The sequence below is a fragment of the Spodoptera frugiperda genome, chromosome 25 (genome assembly GCF_023101765.2).
Source record: "Spodoptera frugiperda isolate SF20-4 chromosome 25, AGI-APGP_CSIRO_Sfru_2.0, whole genome shotgun sequence".
Taxonomy (NCBI): domain Eukaryota; kingdom Metazoa; phylum Arthropoda; class Insecta; order Lepidoptera; family Noctuidae; genus Spodoptera; species Spodoptera frugiperda.
Genome location: NC_064236.1, coordinates 17,484,799 through 17,502,715, shown reverse-complemented (window position 1 = coordinate 17,502,715; position 17,917 = coordinate 17,484,799). Strand labels below are relative to the sequence as shown.

General features: G+C 35.9%; 1 protein-coding gene across 1 annotated transcript in view; it reads right to left on the bottom strand.

Annotated features, from left to right (window-relative positions):
• Positions 1 to 17,917, bottom strand: part of LOC118276139 (mitogen-activated protein kinase kinase kinase 12-like) — a 105,033-nt gene that overhangs the window by 7,198 nt on the left and 79,918 nt on the right. The window contains exons 5-7 of the mRNA XM_035594372.2: positions 14,823 to 15,161; positions 13,223 to 13,360; positions 8,807 to 8,965 (exon numbers count right to left, since the gene is read on the bottom strand). Of these exons, the coding sequence (XP_035450265.2) occupies positions 8,807 to 8,965; positions 13,223 to 13,360; positions 14,823 to 15,161 (636 nt within the window). The remainder of the gene's footprint in view (positions 1 to 8,806; positions 8,966 to 13,222; positions 13,361 to 14,822; positions 15,162 to 17,917) is intronic.

Sequence of the window (17,917 nt, the reverse complement as noted above, 5' to 3'; positions counted from 1 at the left end):
TTTGCTTAATGAAAGACAGCCGGCTGGCTGTTTGTTTTACCATGTGGCGAATTTTGCACGCGCTTTGAGTAGTTAGGCGATGAATTGAACGCATTAATTAAATGTAAACGCTAGTACATCGACTGTAAAGTTACTCTTAGTTGACGGTATCACAAGGGGCGATGTTTAGTATTGTTTACGAATAAATCTGAATGTATCTTTAGACGTATTTATAAGTACTAAAGGAAAAATCTTTGGACTTTACCGATCCTTGCCTAATTATCTTTATAAATCTTACTTCTTACTATCATACTAATATTATAAATGTAAAAGTTTGTGACCTTATGATTATGTTTCTATCTCAATCACGTTAGAACGGCTGAAGGGATCATTATGAAATTTGGAACAGAGATAGATTATGGTACTGGGAATGGAATAATAATAATAATATATATGCTACATTTTATCCCACGGGAACGCGGGCGAAGCCGCTAGCAGAAAGTAGGAGTAAATAAACATAGCAATAATTGGTTGTATGAAAACTGAGGAAAAACTCATTAAACGATGTTACTGTTGTGCAAATTTGCACGGGAAATAATAAATTACTTCCATAATACACTATCAAGTTATTTTAACTCGGACTTCGATTATTGCTTTACAAGTGGATTTCCTAATAAATATCATTTAACTATTCATAATTCGAACGAAAGAATAGGTAGAGTGTTCAAAAATTAATTACTTTATGAAATAATAAAGTTATAAATGTAAAAATTTAATTCTCGCCACCCATCATGAAATCGGAGCAGATTAATTTCAATCAATTTCTTCCATCACGATTTGCTATAAACTCAATAATGTTAACTCCAAACTCAATTAGACAACAATGATATTCCTGCTTGCATTTTTTATTGTAAGCTTGGATATTAAAGTATTATAAAATTACTAGGTACTTACTTTTTATTCCGAAAAAGTAAATACACTAAAAATAAACTTAATTGTGCGGCTCGATCCCGGGAAAAACCCGAGAGCTCGGGAACGTTGCCATGCGTACGAAGTCGCAGGCAAAGCTAGTATATAATATTAATGTGATTAAGCCCTCCTAACAACGTTCTTGAGCCGTGTAATGAGCTATGTAATACGATGAAATACAGGATTCGTAAAAGGGTCATTGGACTGCGATGCAATGCTATCGATGGAATCCCATCAGAGCATAGGTACCTTTAAATCAATGGCCACGTTGCTGCGTGTTTGAGTTTACACGATTATGCGTCCGTATCCAATAGGTACTTGACGGATGAATATGCGATAGTAGCTGGGACAAAGTAGGTGGACCCGACAAACCGCTTCAAAACATCGATTTAGTAGCATTCGAATCAAATTAATTACCAGCAAATGAGCTTAACTATTATTGGTAAATTAATATCACGTCTATTGAAATAATTCGTTATAATGTAATGAGATTACGGTATATCGGAATGAATAGCTACAGTTTATTTAATGCGATGTAAATGATTCGTTCTGTATGTTACTAACTTTCCGCGTTTTTCAGGTTAAAGAAAATAAAATCATTATACTCTCGAAATTTTAAGTTTTATAAGCATTTTTATCAGTTTTAGAAACCGATTTGCAACTGTAGTTCAAAAGGATGGGAATAGAAAAATCAATAACATAAAGACTTACATAATTTAACTTAACTCGATGTCGATCCCTTGACATTTATGTTCTAACATCGTCCACTTAAACTGCAAATTGGCTGATTGCACAAATTGCTAGCAGTGACACAGTTATAGTTTTCAAAGACATAAAACTTGTTAGTTTTTCCGAAGAAATAGACTTACTAGTTACACAATAATGGTCACTTAAACAGATGCGAGGGAATAAAATGTGAATACTTTAAATGCTTATAGATAGAGGTAACGAGGTTCGAGCAGCCTGACAAGTGGTGCTAACAAGAAGACCGTGCCGATTCCTAGGTCACTGCATAACAAGGGTGCTGGTCAAGTTGTCCATTGTAACTAGTTATATTCAGTTACCTAATGCTAGTTAATGCGATATTTGACTAACGTTTTTGTGTTATTTGATTTGTTAATAAGAGTCCCGGTGTAACTTGAAACTAGTAGAGCTTTTCTCGATTCGTTCGCGTGAGTTTAAGTCAGAATTTTAAATAATTTTAATTTTAAAATTGGGGAAATTGGTTAAGTCCACGTCTTACCCTATCCCCCCCCCCCCTCTAATAAATACATACGTGCCAAATTTTAAGTTCTTGTGTTTAATCGTATCAGCTGTACATGGTACACTACCCACTTAATAATTCAGAAACGAAAGTGTCAATATGAAGTAAATTATTGTGATATTAAAAAAGGTTGTAGTTAAGTAGTGCATCTACTTATTGTGACTATAAAGGAAACCTGAACACTATCACTATAATTATAGAAGTCTTCAATGCAAACAAAGAAATATTAAAACAAAAGTGGGAATTGTAACAGTTGTTAAACATAGATTCATTTGTCGTTGTAATAAGGGTTAATATCGCTTGACAACTTAGGTATAGAATATAAGTTGTTAAGTCTTTTGCAAGTAAAAGAGAATTTAGAGATCGATGTCACTGTATTATTCAGTGCATTGACGTTAGATTTTAGATTTATTTATTAGGGAAAATGAAGCAAATGTCGCTATTATGACGGCGATCAATAAGTTGCAAGCGTCATAATTAGTTACATTGTGTCCCTGAGAATATTTCTCACCATTAAATATAATTCGTTTGTTATGTTTCGATGCGAAATATTCTATTGTGTTGTTTGGTAAAGAGAATTATCAAAAAAAGATGTCTAAAACTATTCTTACTAATCTTAAAAGATGTGTAACACTATTCTGGATCTCTACACTATTCAGAAATCTACCGAGATTTTCGGGAATCTCGAATAACTTTACGCCTTTTACCTCCCACACAGGCAGGCCAAAGTAAGACTACCTGGCGGGGCCCTGGCTTGAAAAGCAGGAATCTGACACTCCCTCTTACCTCACCCAAAGCAGGAGAACTCATTGGATGATTTTCCCGATCTTTTATCACACCCTGTGTTCCTCTGCTCATATTATTTTGAATGATAAATAATAAATATCTAATATCCGTTCCCCATAATTAAAAATCGAGATCGAAACCGGTTTACTTATGAGTCCTACGTAAAGGGGATAAACCGGTTACCATACCTACATATTTAAGCAAGTCTATGGTAAAATTCCAGATTCCTTCCCATTACTAAAAACATTTGAAGAATCGAAAAAGAACAATAATTGTTACAATCTCCACCCGGAAATTGAATCCGAAACCCATTGCTCCGGGGCAGACGCGGTTGAGGCGAGACAGTCTTCATTAAACATTTTAATGTAAAATAATGTTTCAAAAACTCTCAGCTTGTAAACTAGACGACCTGAATACCTATCTGATCTACGAAATAAAGAAATTCATGTTGCAACTTAGTATTTTAACTTTAGCAGATGCAGAAATCTTGAGGAAAATATAATTTCATTGCATAAATTAAAGATTGCGTTGCGAGATAAAAATTTCGCCGAATTCCAAAACGAGTTTGTATTTGTCGGAAATTTTTAAAATTCTTCTATGCATCTTCAGTAATTTTACTAAAATGTCTGGCCCGATTTAAGAAAAATCCTTTATTGTGTTTAATTAAGATTGTTTTTTTTTTTGAGTTCGTTACCTATTTACATATGTAATCTATCTAAGTAACGTATGTTTGACGATTTTTGTAAACATCATTTATTCAACGTTGTCAAAATATTAGAATGTTATATTAAATTATTTAACTATTAATCATTGCTGAAATCATTGATATAATTTTATTAATTATTACTAAATTACTAAGGAGAATCTTGAAGAATTAATGTGAAAATTTATTTAAAAAATATAAGATTTTTTTTAATGTACAAGTACGTACTCATTTGCTTGTGCATGAGTTTCTTTGTACAATTACCTGCACATGATGCATATAGTTTACACTAAAACTTAACGACCCTATAGTAAATCTAGTAATCTCATACTCCGAGAAGACGCGAGCTGAGAAAAATAAACAAAATCAACACCTTTTTTGCTTCCGTGAAGGAAAAGTAGCGCTGAGCACAGTTAATATAACACCTCTACACGTAGTTTCAGTTTCAGGCTCCAGGTTATTACAAAAAATTGTCAAAAGCTGAAAATTCAATAACAATTCAAGTGACCCGGGAATCGAACCTCAGGCTCTTTGTTTGGCTTTCGCTCTGGCATCCATCGAGGAAAAAGATACGCAATGCTATAAATGAAATATTTTCAAGAAGGCAATAATTCATTTGTCCAGCTCAGGCGGCGCAGGCATTCTTCGACGGACGACACACGCATTGCAATAAATATGAAATAATATAAAGAGTTTGCATTGCAATTCAGGGGCTGAAAATTGGTAGACAGCTGCACATCAAACTACCCTTTTACGTTAATAATCAGTTTATAACAAATAATCTATATAATTCAGAAAGAACTTTTTACAAATAAATAACATGAGAGAATTTAAAAACCAAAATTTCACAAAAATAACGAAAAATAACAGTGACATGACATTAGATGTCAAATGGTAATGGGTAAAATCACGATATAATCACAATATGATAACACGAAGAGCTGCAGCTATACAAAGGACACGCCCACCATCTCCGACCTCGTCGCCCAGCTCCGCCCCGCCATCATCGGCACCACCACCAGATGTAGTGGTGTCACCGACGGTTGCAGGCGCGTCGAGCTCTAGCGACGAGTATTTTTCCCCGCCCACGTCGCCACCACCTACACGTCGCCGGGGAAGACGTCGGCCACCGAGTGGCTTAGGACCACGAGGCCCACTGGCTTCGGGAGGAGTCCCAGCGCCCGGTGGTAATGTGTCGCGCATGAAATGGACAAGATCCATTAATGAAAATGTCATGCGCGCATATTTTAGGGCAACAGAGGGAGGAAGGAACCTGACAGCGTACCGTGTCAGAATGCTTGCTTTGTTTCAGGAGCTCGAACCAACCATCAACGTGTCGGCACAAAGACTGTCGGATCAGGTGCGAGTCATTCAGCGTAATCGTATGTTGGATGATATTGTACTTGATCGACTGCAAAGTGAAGAACTTAGGAGTCGTGTCATCATTCCGCTGCAACAAAATATAGAGGAACCAACACAAATTGAACCTGTTGTTGCACCGAATGATGATAGGACTACGGAGGTAAGTACTCACAAATGCAGTGAAGAATTGAGGAGGGCTTTGGAGGATGCGATTCGGGAATACCGGTTTATATCGCCCTCTCTTAGACCGCGTTTACCTCGTCTGCCCATGCATAAAAAGAACAGGGCGCTAGTATGTGCCCTGGACTCGGAGCTATCAAATTATTTTGATAGTTCTGAGGACCTTATCGATAGTCATTCAATTCTGTACTGTGGAGCAATAGCAGCATGCCGTGTAGCTAACGTAAAACTACTCGAAAGAGAAAACAACAGCACACGGCAGAAACCAGCTGTACCAGCTTGGCAGTGCAGGATTGAACGACGTATCGATGAGGCTAGAACACTTATTGCCAAATTGATCTGTTTCAGGGAGGGCAACACGCGCCCAAGAGTAATGCGTTTTGTGAGGCGGGCGTTCCTGGGGATGGATATAAACCCCCAGGACTATGTCTCACATATTACGGAGCGTCTTGACTTCCTGAAACAGAGAATTTATGCATGGGCAAACCGTATTCGTCGGTATAAGAAGCGAGTGGAACGGTATACACAGAATCGCACATTCCAAAGGGATCAAAGGTGGGTGTATAGAAATTGGGAGCTAAAAGAACAGACTAGGACTGACACGTGCCTACCAGATGCTGATGTTACGACATCGTTCTGGCGTAGCATTTGGTCGGCACCTGTTTGTCACACTGAAGGGGATTGGATTGAGAAGGTTAGGCGAAAATGTGAACTGGTACCAGAAATGGAACAAATCTTCATAACCACCGAAGATGTGTCTAATGCAGCCTATCCGTTGGCTAACTGGAAAGCTCCAGGCCCGGATGGGCTGCACAATTTCTGGTTAAGATGGTTTACCAGTTCGCATAGTCGCTTGGCATCTCAATTTCAGTCAGCTTTGGAGTCTGGATCTTTGCCTCAATTCTTTACGACTGGGTTAACCCACCTGCTCCATAAATCTGGAAGTACCGCGGAACCCAAAAATTATCGGCCGATTACGTGCCTACCGACAATTTATAAACTCCTAACATCCATTTTGAGAGAAAAACTTAATAAGCATATTGAAGACAATAATATCATGTCTACCTCTCAAAATGGATGTAGGAATAGGTCCCGTGGTACTAAGGAGCTTCTCCTCATTGACATGTCCATTTGCCAACAGGTTCGTAGATCTCACAAGAATTTGTCCACATGCTGGATAGATTATAAGAAGGCCTACGACTCCGTGCCACATACATGGCTCATGAGGGTACTGGAGCTGTACAAAGTCGATACAGCTCTGCGTGCTTTCCTGATGTCATGTATGAGACAATGGAGAACAGTTCTTCGCTATCCAGGATGTCGACAAATTTGTGAGAACGATGAACCCATTAGGATAGAGCGTGGTATATTCCAGGGTGATAGTTTGAGTCCATTATGGTTTTGCTTAGCTCTGAATCCTCTAAGCACTTTGCTTGAGGATTCCGGGTTAGGTTACAGGTTGAGAAGAGGGGAGAAATTATATCCCACCTACTTTACATGGATGATTTAAAGCTATTTGCTCCAAACAACTCGCATCTAATGAAATTACTAAATGTCACTGAAACGTTCAGTAATGCCATTAGGATGGAATTTGGTGTGGACAAATGTGCAATCATGCATGTAAAGAGGGGGGAAATTGTGGAATCAGATGAAACACGAAACTCTGATACCACAAACTTTAGACTTCTCTCTTCAACCGAAACCTATAAATACTTGGGTATGTCAGAAGCGTTAGGCATTGATGTAGCTGTCATGAAGCAATCGTTGCGGGAGCGCTTCTTTGGCCGCCTGAAGAAAGTTCTCAATAGTCTTTTATCAGGTGGTAACAAGGTGCGCGCTTACAACGGTTGGGTCATGCCAGTACTGATGTACTCTTTTGGCATACTCAAGTGGACTCAAACGGAACTGGACGCCCTGGACAGAAAAGTCCGTTCATTGTTGACTGAGCATCGGATGCATCACCCACGATCATCAGTAATGAGACTGTACATACCACGTAAATGTGGGGGGCGAGGCTTTTTAAATGCCAAAACCCTACACAATAGTGAAGTGTGCAGTCTCCGAAAATATTTTTTCAAAATGGAGGTGGGGATACATCGAGATGTTGTCTCAGTGGACAAAGGACTTACTCCGCTCTCCTTGGCTAATAAGGACTGGAGAGAACCTATAATACTAAGCACTAAGGATCGCAAGAATGTATGGCAAAGTAAGGAGTTGCACGGACGCTACTATCGGGCCCTACATGGGCCAGATACAGATTTCTTAGCGTCCGTATCCTGGCTACGTTTTGGTAACTTATTTGGAGAAACGGAAGGTTTTGTCTGTGCAATTATGGACGAAGTTATGTTGACGAACAACTACCGAAAGTATATTATAAAGGATGGAACGGCTGACATTTGTCGGGCATGTCATCGCCCAGGGGAATCCATTCGACATATAATTTCGGGTTGTTCTCATTTAGCTAACGGAGAGTACTTGCACAGACACAATCTTGTAGCCAGGATTATTCATCAACAACTTGCTTTAAAATACAAACTTGTTGAATCTGAAGTGCCGTATTATAAGTATCTGCCTGACCCAGTTCTTGAAAATGGAGATGTCACACTGTATTGGGATCGAACTATCATCACAGACAGGACAATTGTTGCTAACAAACCTGACATTGTGGTGATAGATCGACCAAGCCGTCGCACAATGATAATTGATATAACAATCCCACATGACGAGAATCTTGTGAAAGCTGAAAAAGATAAAGCCAGTAAATATCTTGATTTAGCTCATGAGGTTGTCGACATGTGGGATGTAGATTCAGCAATCATTGTGCCGATAGTCGTATCTGCCAATGGCCTTATAGCCAAAAGCCTCGACCAACACCTGAGTAGGCTAACGTTAGATGGTTGGATCAAGAGCCTGATGCAGAAGGCAGTACTTCTGGACACGGCGCGTATTGTCCGGAAATTCCTCTCTCTTGAGCCCTGACCACCGGTAGCTTGGATTTATCCCGTTACTGGTGGGCTACTGCTTTTTATATTTTTAAATGTTTTATTTTTTCTTTTTAATTTAATATTTAAAAATGTAACAAACAAGTATGAGAAATAAATGAATGAACTCTAAATTGTAAAATAATAAGTTAGATGAGAAATAACCACGCCCTAGTCACCATAAGTTAGGTATACTAAGGCATCATCAAAGTGGCTTGCAACAGCGGATGTGTAGAATTGAAGATCTCGCTAACGGTATACTCCAGAGGCCTTTGCTATAACCGTAACCAAATAATAAAGAAAGATCAAAATCTTTTAATATATTTTTTTTAATTTGATCTCGGCTTTAGTAATTTCTAAAACTGCAACCGCGGGCACCCACGCTGCGCCTTAACTGCAAACTCCAAATCAGCTGCCTATGGCCTTTGTTCACAAGTGTACAAATTTTAACCGATAATAGAGTAGGTTGATGTGCTGGTGTCCAGAAACAAAGAAACTTTTGAAGATCTGGATATATTCCTGCTGATGATGGATCAGGTAGATCTGCTGGTACCCTAGAAGTAATAGTGTAAGGGTACTTACTCCTCAACGTCTTTCTCGCGCTGTTCAAGCTGCAAGCGTACGGTGCAGACCTCCAAGTAGAGCTCGTTGGCTCGGCAGAGCTGATTCTCGTATATTCTTCGGACGTGCTTCTCCGATTCAGGATCGTCTCCAGCAGCCTCTTTAGGCTCGGACTTAGATCTAAGAGACAAAATCAATAGCTATTGAGATTTGTAGGTTTAACAATGGACGTAGTTAGTGGTAGGCAAACTAATGTCCGTATGATTTTTTCACAATTGATAGCGTAAGCCGCGGCAATTTTTGGTGATTTATTAAAATTAAATACGACATTAAAAGAACATTTTTTTATTTTTAATCTATTAATTGATCGCTTGCAGATATTATTTTTGTATGCGACCAGTCACGAACTCTGAGAAACTTTCCATATTTTTTCTCTCCGATTCAACCATTTTCTGGGCTCAGAAAATACGTTTGCCTACCACTTTTCTTAAGCTTTCGAAGTTTGGATAGTGCTATCTACGTCATTTTAGGCGCTCGTGGATTAGCATGAACTTGGACCTATCTGTGCTCGATATTAAAACTATTTTCATAGTGATCGTGAGAAATGAATGCGCGAAAGATAATATTGATCCATCACGGACGGGAATTGTCCCGATCTCGGCCCTATCGTGCCAAAGTGCGATAAAAAAAATAAAATTAAAATGAATACGTTATGTAAGATTTAAACCACCGTAACATTTTGCAAGCTGAAGCTTGTAATTAAAATTTACTGAAAATAATTTACTATTGAACTGTAATGAGATATTTAATATAGAAGATATTTAATCACGCTTTTAATATCGCTCCCGACGGCAGAGGGAGGAGTGAACTTGGCAGTATTTTTAGCACGAAAGTTTGTGAGAACTTTATAGAGAATTAAAACTAGTAACTTGAGACTGAACTTAGATTTTCAAGCTCAAAATCACAACTTTGAACAGGAACCATTTGACCAACGAGACAATTAATTTTTTAAACTTAGTCTTCAAAATAATAATAATTACAATTTATTTTTAAATATTTTGTATTTTATAAGTAGTATTTAAAATGTAATTTTAGAGAATTTTAAATTAATATATGTAAAATACAATTATAATTTATTTACTAAAATTAATTCATTTATTTAAAATTATTTAATTTTTTATGAAAATTATAATTTACACTATAAAACTCTCAAAAATTTAATTTAATATTTAGAATGTTTTTTTTAAAGATATACATTTACTTTTAAAAGTTATAAAAGTTTCTTAGTCACTTGTAACTTCCGCAAAAAAATTCAGGATTTTTTTTATGAAGTTACATTTTACGATAAAATATTAAAAAATCTGATATTAATTTTAATATACTTAGCCTCGTTGGTACCGGTAAGTTCTTGAAGTTAGAAAATATTTTCTATCGCCAGGTTCCTTGTTCTCACAAAATAAAGTTACACCACTGTTTATACCGTCAACGCGAAACTAGCATGATTATATATCATTGAGATATACCCCGATAAAAATAAATTTTAGATTTTTTTTTGTCATTAAAACAAAGTCAATAATAATGCACTTTAATAATTTAAATGACCGGAATATTAATTTAGATTTTTTGTAACCATGTAAAATATCTAAAAAAAAATAAAAGTAATTTAACCGAGTCCCTAAAATCCGCGAGACGCGCCTAATTTATTTCTTCCGTATATTAAACTATCCACGCGCACAAAGTCCATTTAAAGCCAAAATCTATTTAAAAAAATGACATCGATATGAGGAAATGGTATTAAAACTCAATAATGAATGTTCAAAATAAATTAAACTCAACTTCCGGAAAAACTTAACTCAAGCGAACAAAGAAAACAGAACTTTAGAATATTTAAAAAATATAATAAATAAATCCATGATATAAAATAATTTTATATATTAACACAGTAAATAAATAAATAATAAAATGAAAATGAGTCGCACTACAAACTTACTGATGCACGAACAAAGAAAACTTTAGAACTTAAAAAAATGGCACTAAAAAAGTGTATTTAAATAAAATAAAATATTAAAAAACAAATATGAACACTAAAAAATCATAAAACAAACACCTCACCCGGAAGGAGTTGACTTGAAACGAACAAAGACAAAATACAATTTTAAAAACTCAAAAATTAATACACTAAAAAGCAGCACTAGACCAAAATAAAACATTATTACTTTTTATATAATATATTATAATTAACACAGGAAAAATTAACGCGCAAAATAAAACTTGTCAAAAGTTAGGAAAACTTAGGAAGGGAGCGATGTACGGTCGCGAGTTAGTTCGGTACCGTTCGGGACGCGGCCGTCTGTCGGGCAACTGGAGGCGAACTGGCTCAGTGATATCGCTCGACGCCACTGCTCATCACGAACTAAGAACTCGGAACTGTTGCACCGCCACACGGACGCATAGGTACCTACTACTACCTTTCCACGCACACATTTACAACATCGGACCGAAAATTTTGTGCGCAGTTTTTTTTTACATGAAAATTATATGTTATAAAATATTAGTGCGGTAATAAAAAAAAATATATGTTCTTGGTAATAATAAAGATATCGATTTTGCTAACGCAGACGGATTTTTTTTGTTAGTAATATCCGACAGCAATATTTGTCTTTATAATTTTTCCCGATTTTTTTTTTTTGGATTTTTGATCGAAAAATTAACGATTGATAACAAAAACGCAATTTCGCATGTGCGCAGATTTTTTTACATGTAAAATTATATTTTATGAAGAAAAAAAAAATAGGTACGGTAACGAAAAAAAATTTTCTTGCTAATAATAAAGATATCGATTTTGCTAACGCAGATGAAATTTTTTGTTAGTAATTTCTGACGGCAATATTTGTCTTTTGAAATTTTTCCGTATACATTTTTTTTTTTTTGGATTTTAGATCGAAAAATTTACGATTGATAACAAAAATGCATTTTCGCAGGAAAATATAGATAGTTTCGATATTTTGTGGAATAATCAAAGCCGCAATATTGGATGCTTTAAATATAGTTATTTGAGCGCGTGGATTGGGTGATAGGTTTTTGCCGAATTCGGCACGTGTACTATTTGGTATTTTCATAGCATAGCAATTTTATTTGTATATCTACCTACACGATATTTGATAGAGAGATGGAAATGAAAAAAAGCGAGGCCTTTATGTGTATTTTTAAACTAACTTTAAACTGGTTTTAGATAAATCCTCAAAGCTATGGATGATATGACAAGGGCAGGCGACTTATTTGTGGATGTTAGTGAAACGGCCAGCCAAAATACAACGAACATATTTCGGCACTTTCGATGTATTTATATTTGTCACACGGTTCAGTTTCAAACTATTGCCGCGAATTGGGGTCTCGTTGATTAAAAGGTCACAAACACGAATTCTATCTAAATCTGATACAACACCCATTTATAACATGAATACCGACAGGACTGCTTGCTTGAGGAAAATTTTATAAGATATTTTTTGTAACACATTTTTTACGTCAACTAACTCCTGCAAAAATTTCAAGTAGCGACGACAAGGATTCCAAATTCCATTATAAAATACGCTCCAAATACCTCATCGATTTTATTTCTAGGCGACGACTAAAATACGAAGTTAATATTAACCATGGATAACATAAAAAGTAACATAAAACCCAAAACAATTTGCTAACATAGAAAGGAAAAATAAATATACTAACAAACTAGAATTTAAATTACAATTACAATCACTAAGATTTAGATTTATGTATTAGGGGCTATGAGGAATAAAGGCTTTTTATTTTATTTATTAACTAGCGGACCCGACAGATGTTGTCCTGTCTACACGTCTTTAATTTGAAAATTTTAAACTTTTTTTAATAAGCTAAAACATTCTGGACCTTTTTGATGAAAATTGTTATTCAAATGTTATGACAATATCTAACGTCATTAATATTTGACACTGCGATAGTAGCGCCGTCTGTCGGATCCAATGTAAAACATTCCAAAATCAACAACTACTAATAAATTAAAAACTAATTAAAAAAACTTTGTCCAGCGGATAAAATTGTGAATCTAAACCATTCTCAGATCCTCTTGAACACACACAAAAAGTTTCATCAAAATCCGTCTAGTCGTTTAAGAGGAGTTCAGTGACATACACACGTACAGAAGAATTATATATATAAAGATTAACATTAACATAAAAAGTAAGATGTATCTCAAAATGGTCGACGTATACTGAAATGTACCGACAAAACTGAAGCTATGACCTACCTCAACATTATAAAATTTAGCGCTACCACGATCCTGAACTACTACAATACATTATGTCCGGAGACCCTACTACGAAACAAACTCACTAATAACGCTGTAAAACAAGCCCCTACTATAGAATGAACTCACTAATTCAGTAAATTATGAGAACTTACCGTGTGAAGAATCGAGTCATGCTATCTTGGACCTCCTTGCGCCACTCCACTTGGTTGTTCTTGAAGCACTCTGTAGGATAGCTGGCTAGTTCGGCCCCGGCGATCTCCAGATTAGCCGCAATGATCTTGAAGGGAGGTCTAGTAACAAAGAAATGTATATTAAAGTAATTGCGTGATGCAAAATTCAAAATAAGGGATATATTTTTGTATATTTGAGGGAGTTTTGTGTGACTATGTACGTAATGTAGCGTTTACGGGAAATCAGAAATTACCTAAATGAAGTATGCAAGCAAAAAAGACATACGTATTGCATCGTACTGCATTTTTGCACATAGATATTTTTTGATTGAGCATTTAAATTCAAAAGTTATGTATAGCAACACTGCGAAACGAGACTTTAGGATAATTCATTGAAAATTCCGACATTTTTGTTAGTACATAGTTTCATTTATTGCTAGAATGCTAATATAATATCTAGTATATTTGGACCGTTGGACAATTTTACAATTGTAAACACGTAGTAAAATTGTTTGACAATACTTTTGAAGGTTACGGTGTACGGCGGGTAAAAGGAAATTAGATGAGTTCGGAAAAACTTTGGAAAAGAACTTTGTTTGATAATGTGGTCGATTTAATAGAATGTAGAAATAAGTACTTATACTTTGGTAACTTTTATTTAATCTAGAAATGTTTGTATGCAGTCTTGTATATAAGTTTATAGTGTTTTTAATCGGTAATGATTCTAAAGTTATAAAATATTATTTAATTTCAATTTTAATATGGTCTACAAGAAAATTCCCTTTGTTCTTGTCATTTTTTTCCGGAAACAAAAGGAAAATCGGGATTCAAAGTACTGAATAAAAATATTGCCATGCCTTCACTTTTACGGAATCGCTTCAGAATTTTGAACATTTTTTTAAATTTATAATTAAATACAAACGCGAATTTCTTGTGGTAAATTCAATTGTAAATTTTGATAGAAATACGTGAATATATACGTTGCAGCATTGCGGCTGAATGTAGCGGTGTATTTAAGAATTGTCGTGTGCGGGCTTGTTATTATATCCTTCCTTCTACCGCGTAATAAATGTTCACAGTGCGAATGAAATAATGTTTTCGTTTGCGTTTCATTATTGTTGCATTACATAATTTAGTTTGAATAAATACTGCGATTGTTTCGTATGCACGTAACGTCGGTGTGTTAATTTAATATCATTCACCGAACATAACAAAATAGAGGCTATTACTGCGGTATTAATCATAGAGTTGAGAGTGAATTAAATCACACCGAATATGTTCGACGTCATGCAAACATCATCTATTTAATTGTTTTTATTATAAATCAATTACTTAATAAATTAAACATGTTTTATCGAGTGTTCGGTGAATAATTTTGTTTACTGTAACTAAACACACCGAAGTTAATTGCTGTGCGGTGGTCAGTTACAAATTGTGGTCAGTTTAGTCGGTAAACATATAGTTACCAGATAACTTGATTGGTAATGGATCACATTCGTCGTTTCAGTTAGCGTGCTTTTGCAATTTTATCCTAACCTGCCTCTGCTAGGGGAGAATCTGATTAAATGTGATTTCCACTCACCTGTTCCTTGGAGTGCGGCTCCAGCACTGGTTCATGAGTAGCTGCATGCTGCCTGGCATTGTCGACGGCACGGGGAGGGCAATGGTATCTGTGCCCACGCCCCACATTATGGCATGTGTCTCCAGATTTTTGTATGGGACTTCTTGTGTGAGCAGTTCCCAGAGGACAACGCCATACGACCATACGTCGACGCGTTCAGAGCAGGGCTCGTGCCTGATCACTTCGGGGGCCATCCAGGCCACAGTTCCCGTGAAGCTCATCACGGCGCTCACATCATTCCACTCGCGACTAGTGCCGAAATCGCTTACTTTCACCACGAGGTTATCGGCGATCAGTACGCTGAAAATAATTGTTAGTTGTAACAAGCGCGTGGGAGACAGATTGGGGTATACAAACATGCTTGTTTACCTAATGTTCGTATAATACGTAGTTGTCCACGTGTACTTTCCTGTTTGGTAGACTCTTCATTTTCACTTGAATTAAAAGTGCGCTATCATCGATTTTTACAAGAGCAAGGTTAGTTATAATATAACTAAATGCAATTAACTTGGCGACTTCTAACCGAGACCTTTAGTACCGCGTGTAGCCGCTATAACTTTATTATCTGCGTACATAGTTCACAGGAACTCGGGAAAATAAATTCTTTGAGATACTTTTACACGTGTATCATGGTAAATTTAATAAAATGTTACAAAGATATTATTTTAGCAGAACTACAGCTTTATCTACTGTATAATAAGGCGTAATATTGCCTTAGTAACGCTTATCGCTTGAAGTTCAGTGAAGTCCATGTACAAATGTATTTATTATATTCGTGAGATAAATCTTGATATGATTAAATCGATAAAGTTGCAAGACCGCGATGTCCTTTAGAAATTCAATTCCCGGAGTTGGTTCCTTTATAAAGACCATTTGAAATGTTACATCTTATAAAATTGCCGTCGGCTTTGAGCAACGTTGGAGGTCCCTATAAAAGTGAACTGTGTAAATATAAATGCAATTAGGTCATCGCTGCTCTTAAAAATATTGTTTCAGAGTCAATTGTGAGCTGCATTTTTTTTAAAGGAACTAAGGAATCTATTCTGCATTGAAACTCTAAATGATTGCCATCTAAGATGACTCTACACAACCAAAACCGTATCAAATTAGAAACTACATCTGCCATCTGTTTTTGCACATGTATGGCCAAGTAGGTACTTATAGTTGGTCATTAATTTCTTTCATTATAACGAGTTTGTAAGTAAATCGTTTGACATTTCATTTCACTTAGTTTCTGTATGGATAGAATCTGCATTTCTCTGAAAACTCTTATTAAGTCAAAAGCTATTTATCAAAATAAATTGAAAAGTTTTAGCTTTGAAGGAAAATTAAATCCAACAAGTGTCGTAGAAGCGTAATATATTAAATAACTAACATTTAACTAAGGACAAAGTGGCACGAGTTGCCTGCCTTTTTCATTTTCCTTTTATACATATTCGCTAAACATAATCCTGTAAAACTAACTACAGATACATCGCGAGGAATACACACCCCCTTGAACTTATGCACTCTCAATACCGAGAATATACTTTACATTCTAAATGTCAAACTTTAATACTACTAACTTATACATCGTCCGAGTCGGAGTAACTTTCTCATAGTAAGTTGAACAACATAAAAATATTGAAAACAAACATCGGTGCTAAATAAAGTTGGTACTAAAGGTCTCTTTAAAATGCAATAACGTAAAATCTATCCGAGATTGCACCTATGTAGTAAGCCTAAAGAGAAAGTGAGGAATCTTGAACAGTTCCAGTCGTACTTACGAGATTTTATGACATATGTAACTAAGCATCTACAAAGCTACTTAAATCACAAATTGTAACCGCTGTGACATCTCTAAAGATCGAGACGACCTTGAGACAAGCAGTCAAGTAAAAATAACATAAATACCTGGTAGACTAGACTAATATGACCTAGTCCTAATTTAAATGACCTATTGCTTCGATTGGAAATAGGCTTATTATATGTATAGCCGCTTGATTTGCCCAAATATAATCTATTTAGGTATACGATCTAGTTCTGAGAAGTATAAACATGGACATTTTATTTAGGCTTTATTTATGGCAGAATGAATAAAGTGCAAAGTATTAAGGCATGTATCCTTCCATCAGTTTTACGGCAGCAAAATTAAAGAAAGGCTGCACTAATGAAGCTCTTAAACATCAACCGCTATTAACTTAAAATAAATAAACTCTTAAGTCCGTCTCTCACACAAAATGTTCTATTTCCAGACCTCTCTTCACATTATTTTTGGTAGACGAACAGTTGACGAATGCAAATTAAATAGAGAATATGAAATTACCAAAATATTTTGTCACACAGTTAATACTCGGGCTGAAGTCCCGGTTATTTTTATTTATAACTAGTCGACCACACCCCGCGAAATTTGTTTCGCATGGATTTGTTATTTTTTTCTTACATATTAAGAACCTTTTTCTAGACGTAACAGACCCATCAAAACAGCATAATGGGGACACATTTAGCGATTCATTTTTTTATTATGGAAGATAAATCTACTGGCAGTTTGTCGATATGTATATTTCTGTGACGTAACCAAAATATTTCAACCCGGCGCCGACGTCACGGGGACTGGGTCAAAACTAACGAAGGTAACCAAATTACCTAACCGAGTAAAAATTACCTCCATCACGACGCCGTTTTAGCTACACTGCATTTTTATCGAATGCGGATTAAATGGTTTTTGTTGTTTTTGATGCGGCTTTTATTGTTTTGGGGTATCATAATATCCGTAAACTAAAATGTTTCAAATTGTATATCTGGTCGCTATAACCCAACTTCTTCTTTCTTTTATCAATTACTAGCAAACCCGGCGAACTCCGTTTCGCCACCGCTTTTCTCTTGAATATTTCCTGAATTTTCTTTGCTATAAACCTGACGGAGCCCGAGGCCTTTCCAACGAATGCAAAACCGTGGAAATCGGTTCGTGCGTTCTAGAGTTATAGCGTCAGGAAGGAAAACCCGACTTATTTTTATATAATAGATTACTGGATTATGATGCCCTAAGCTACACGATACTACAAATTGATGTATAG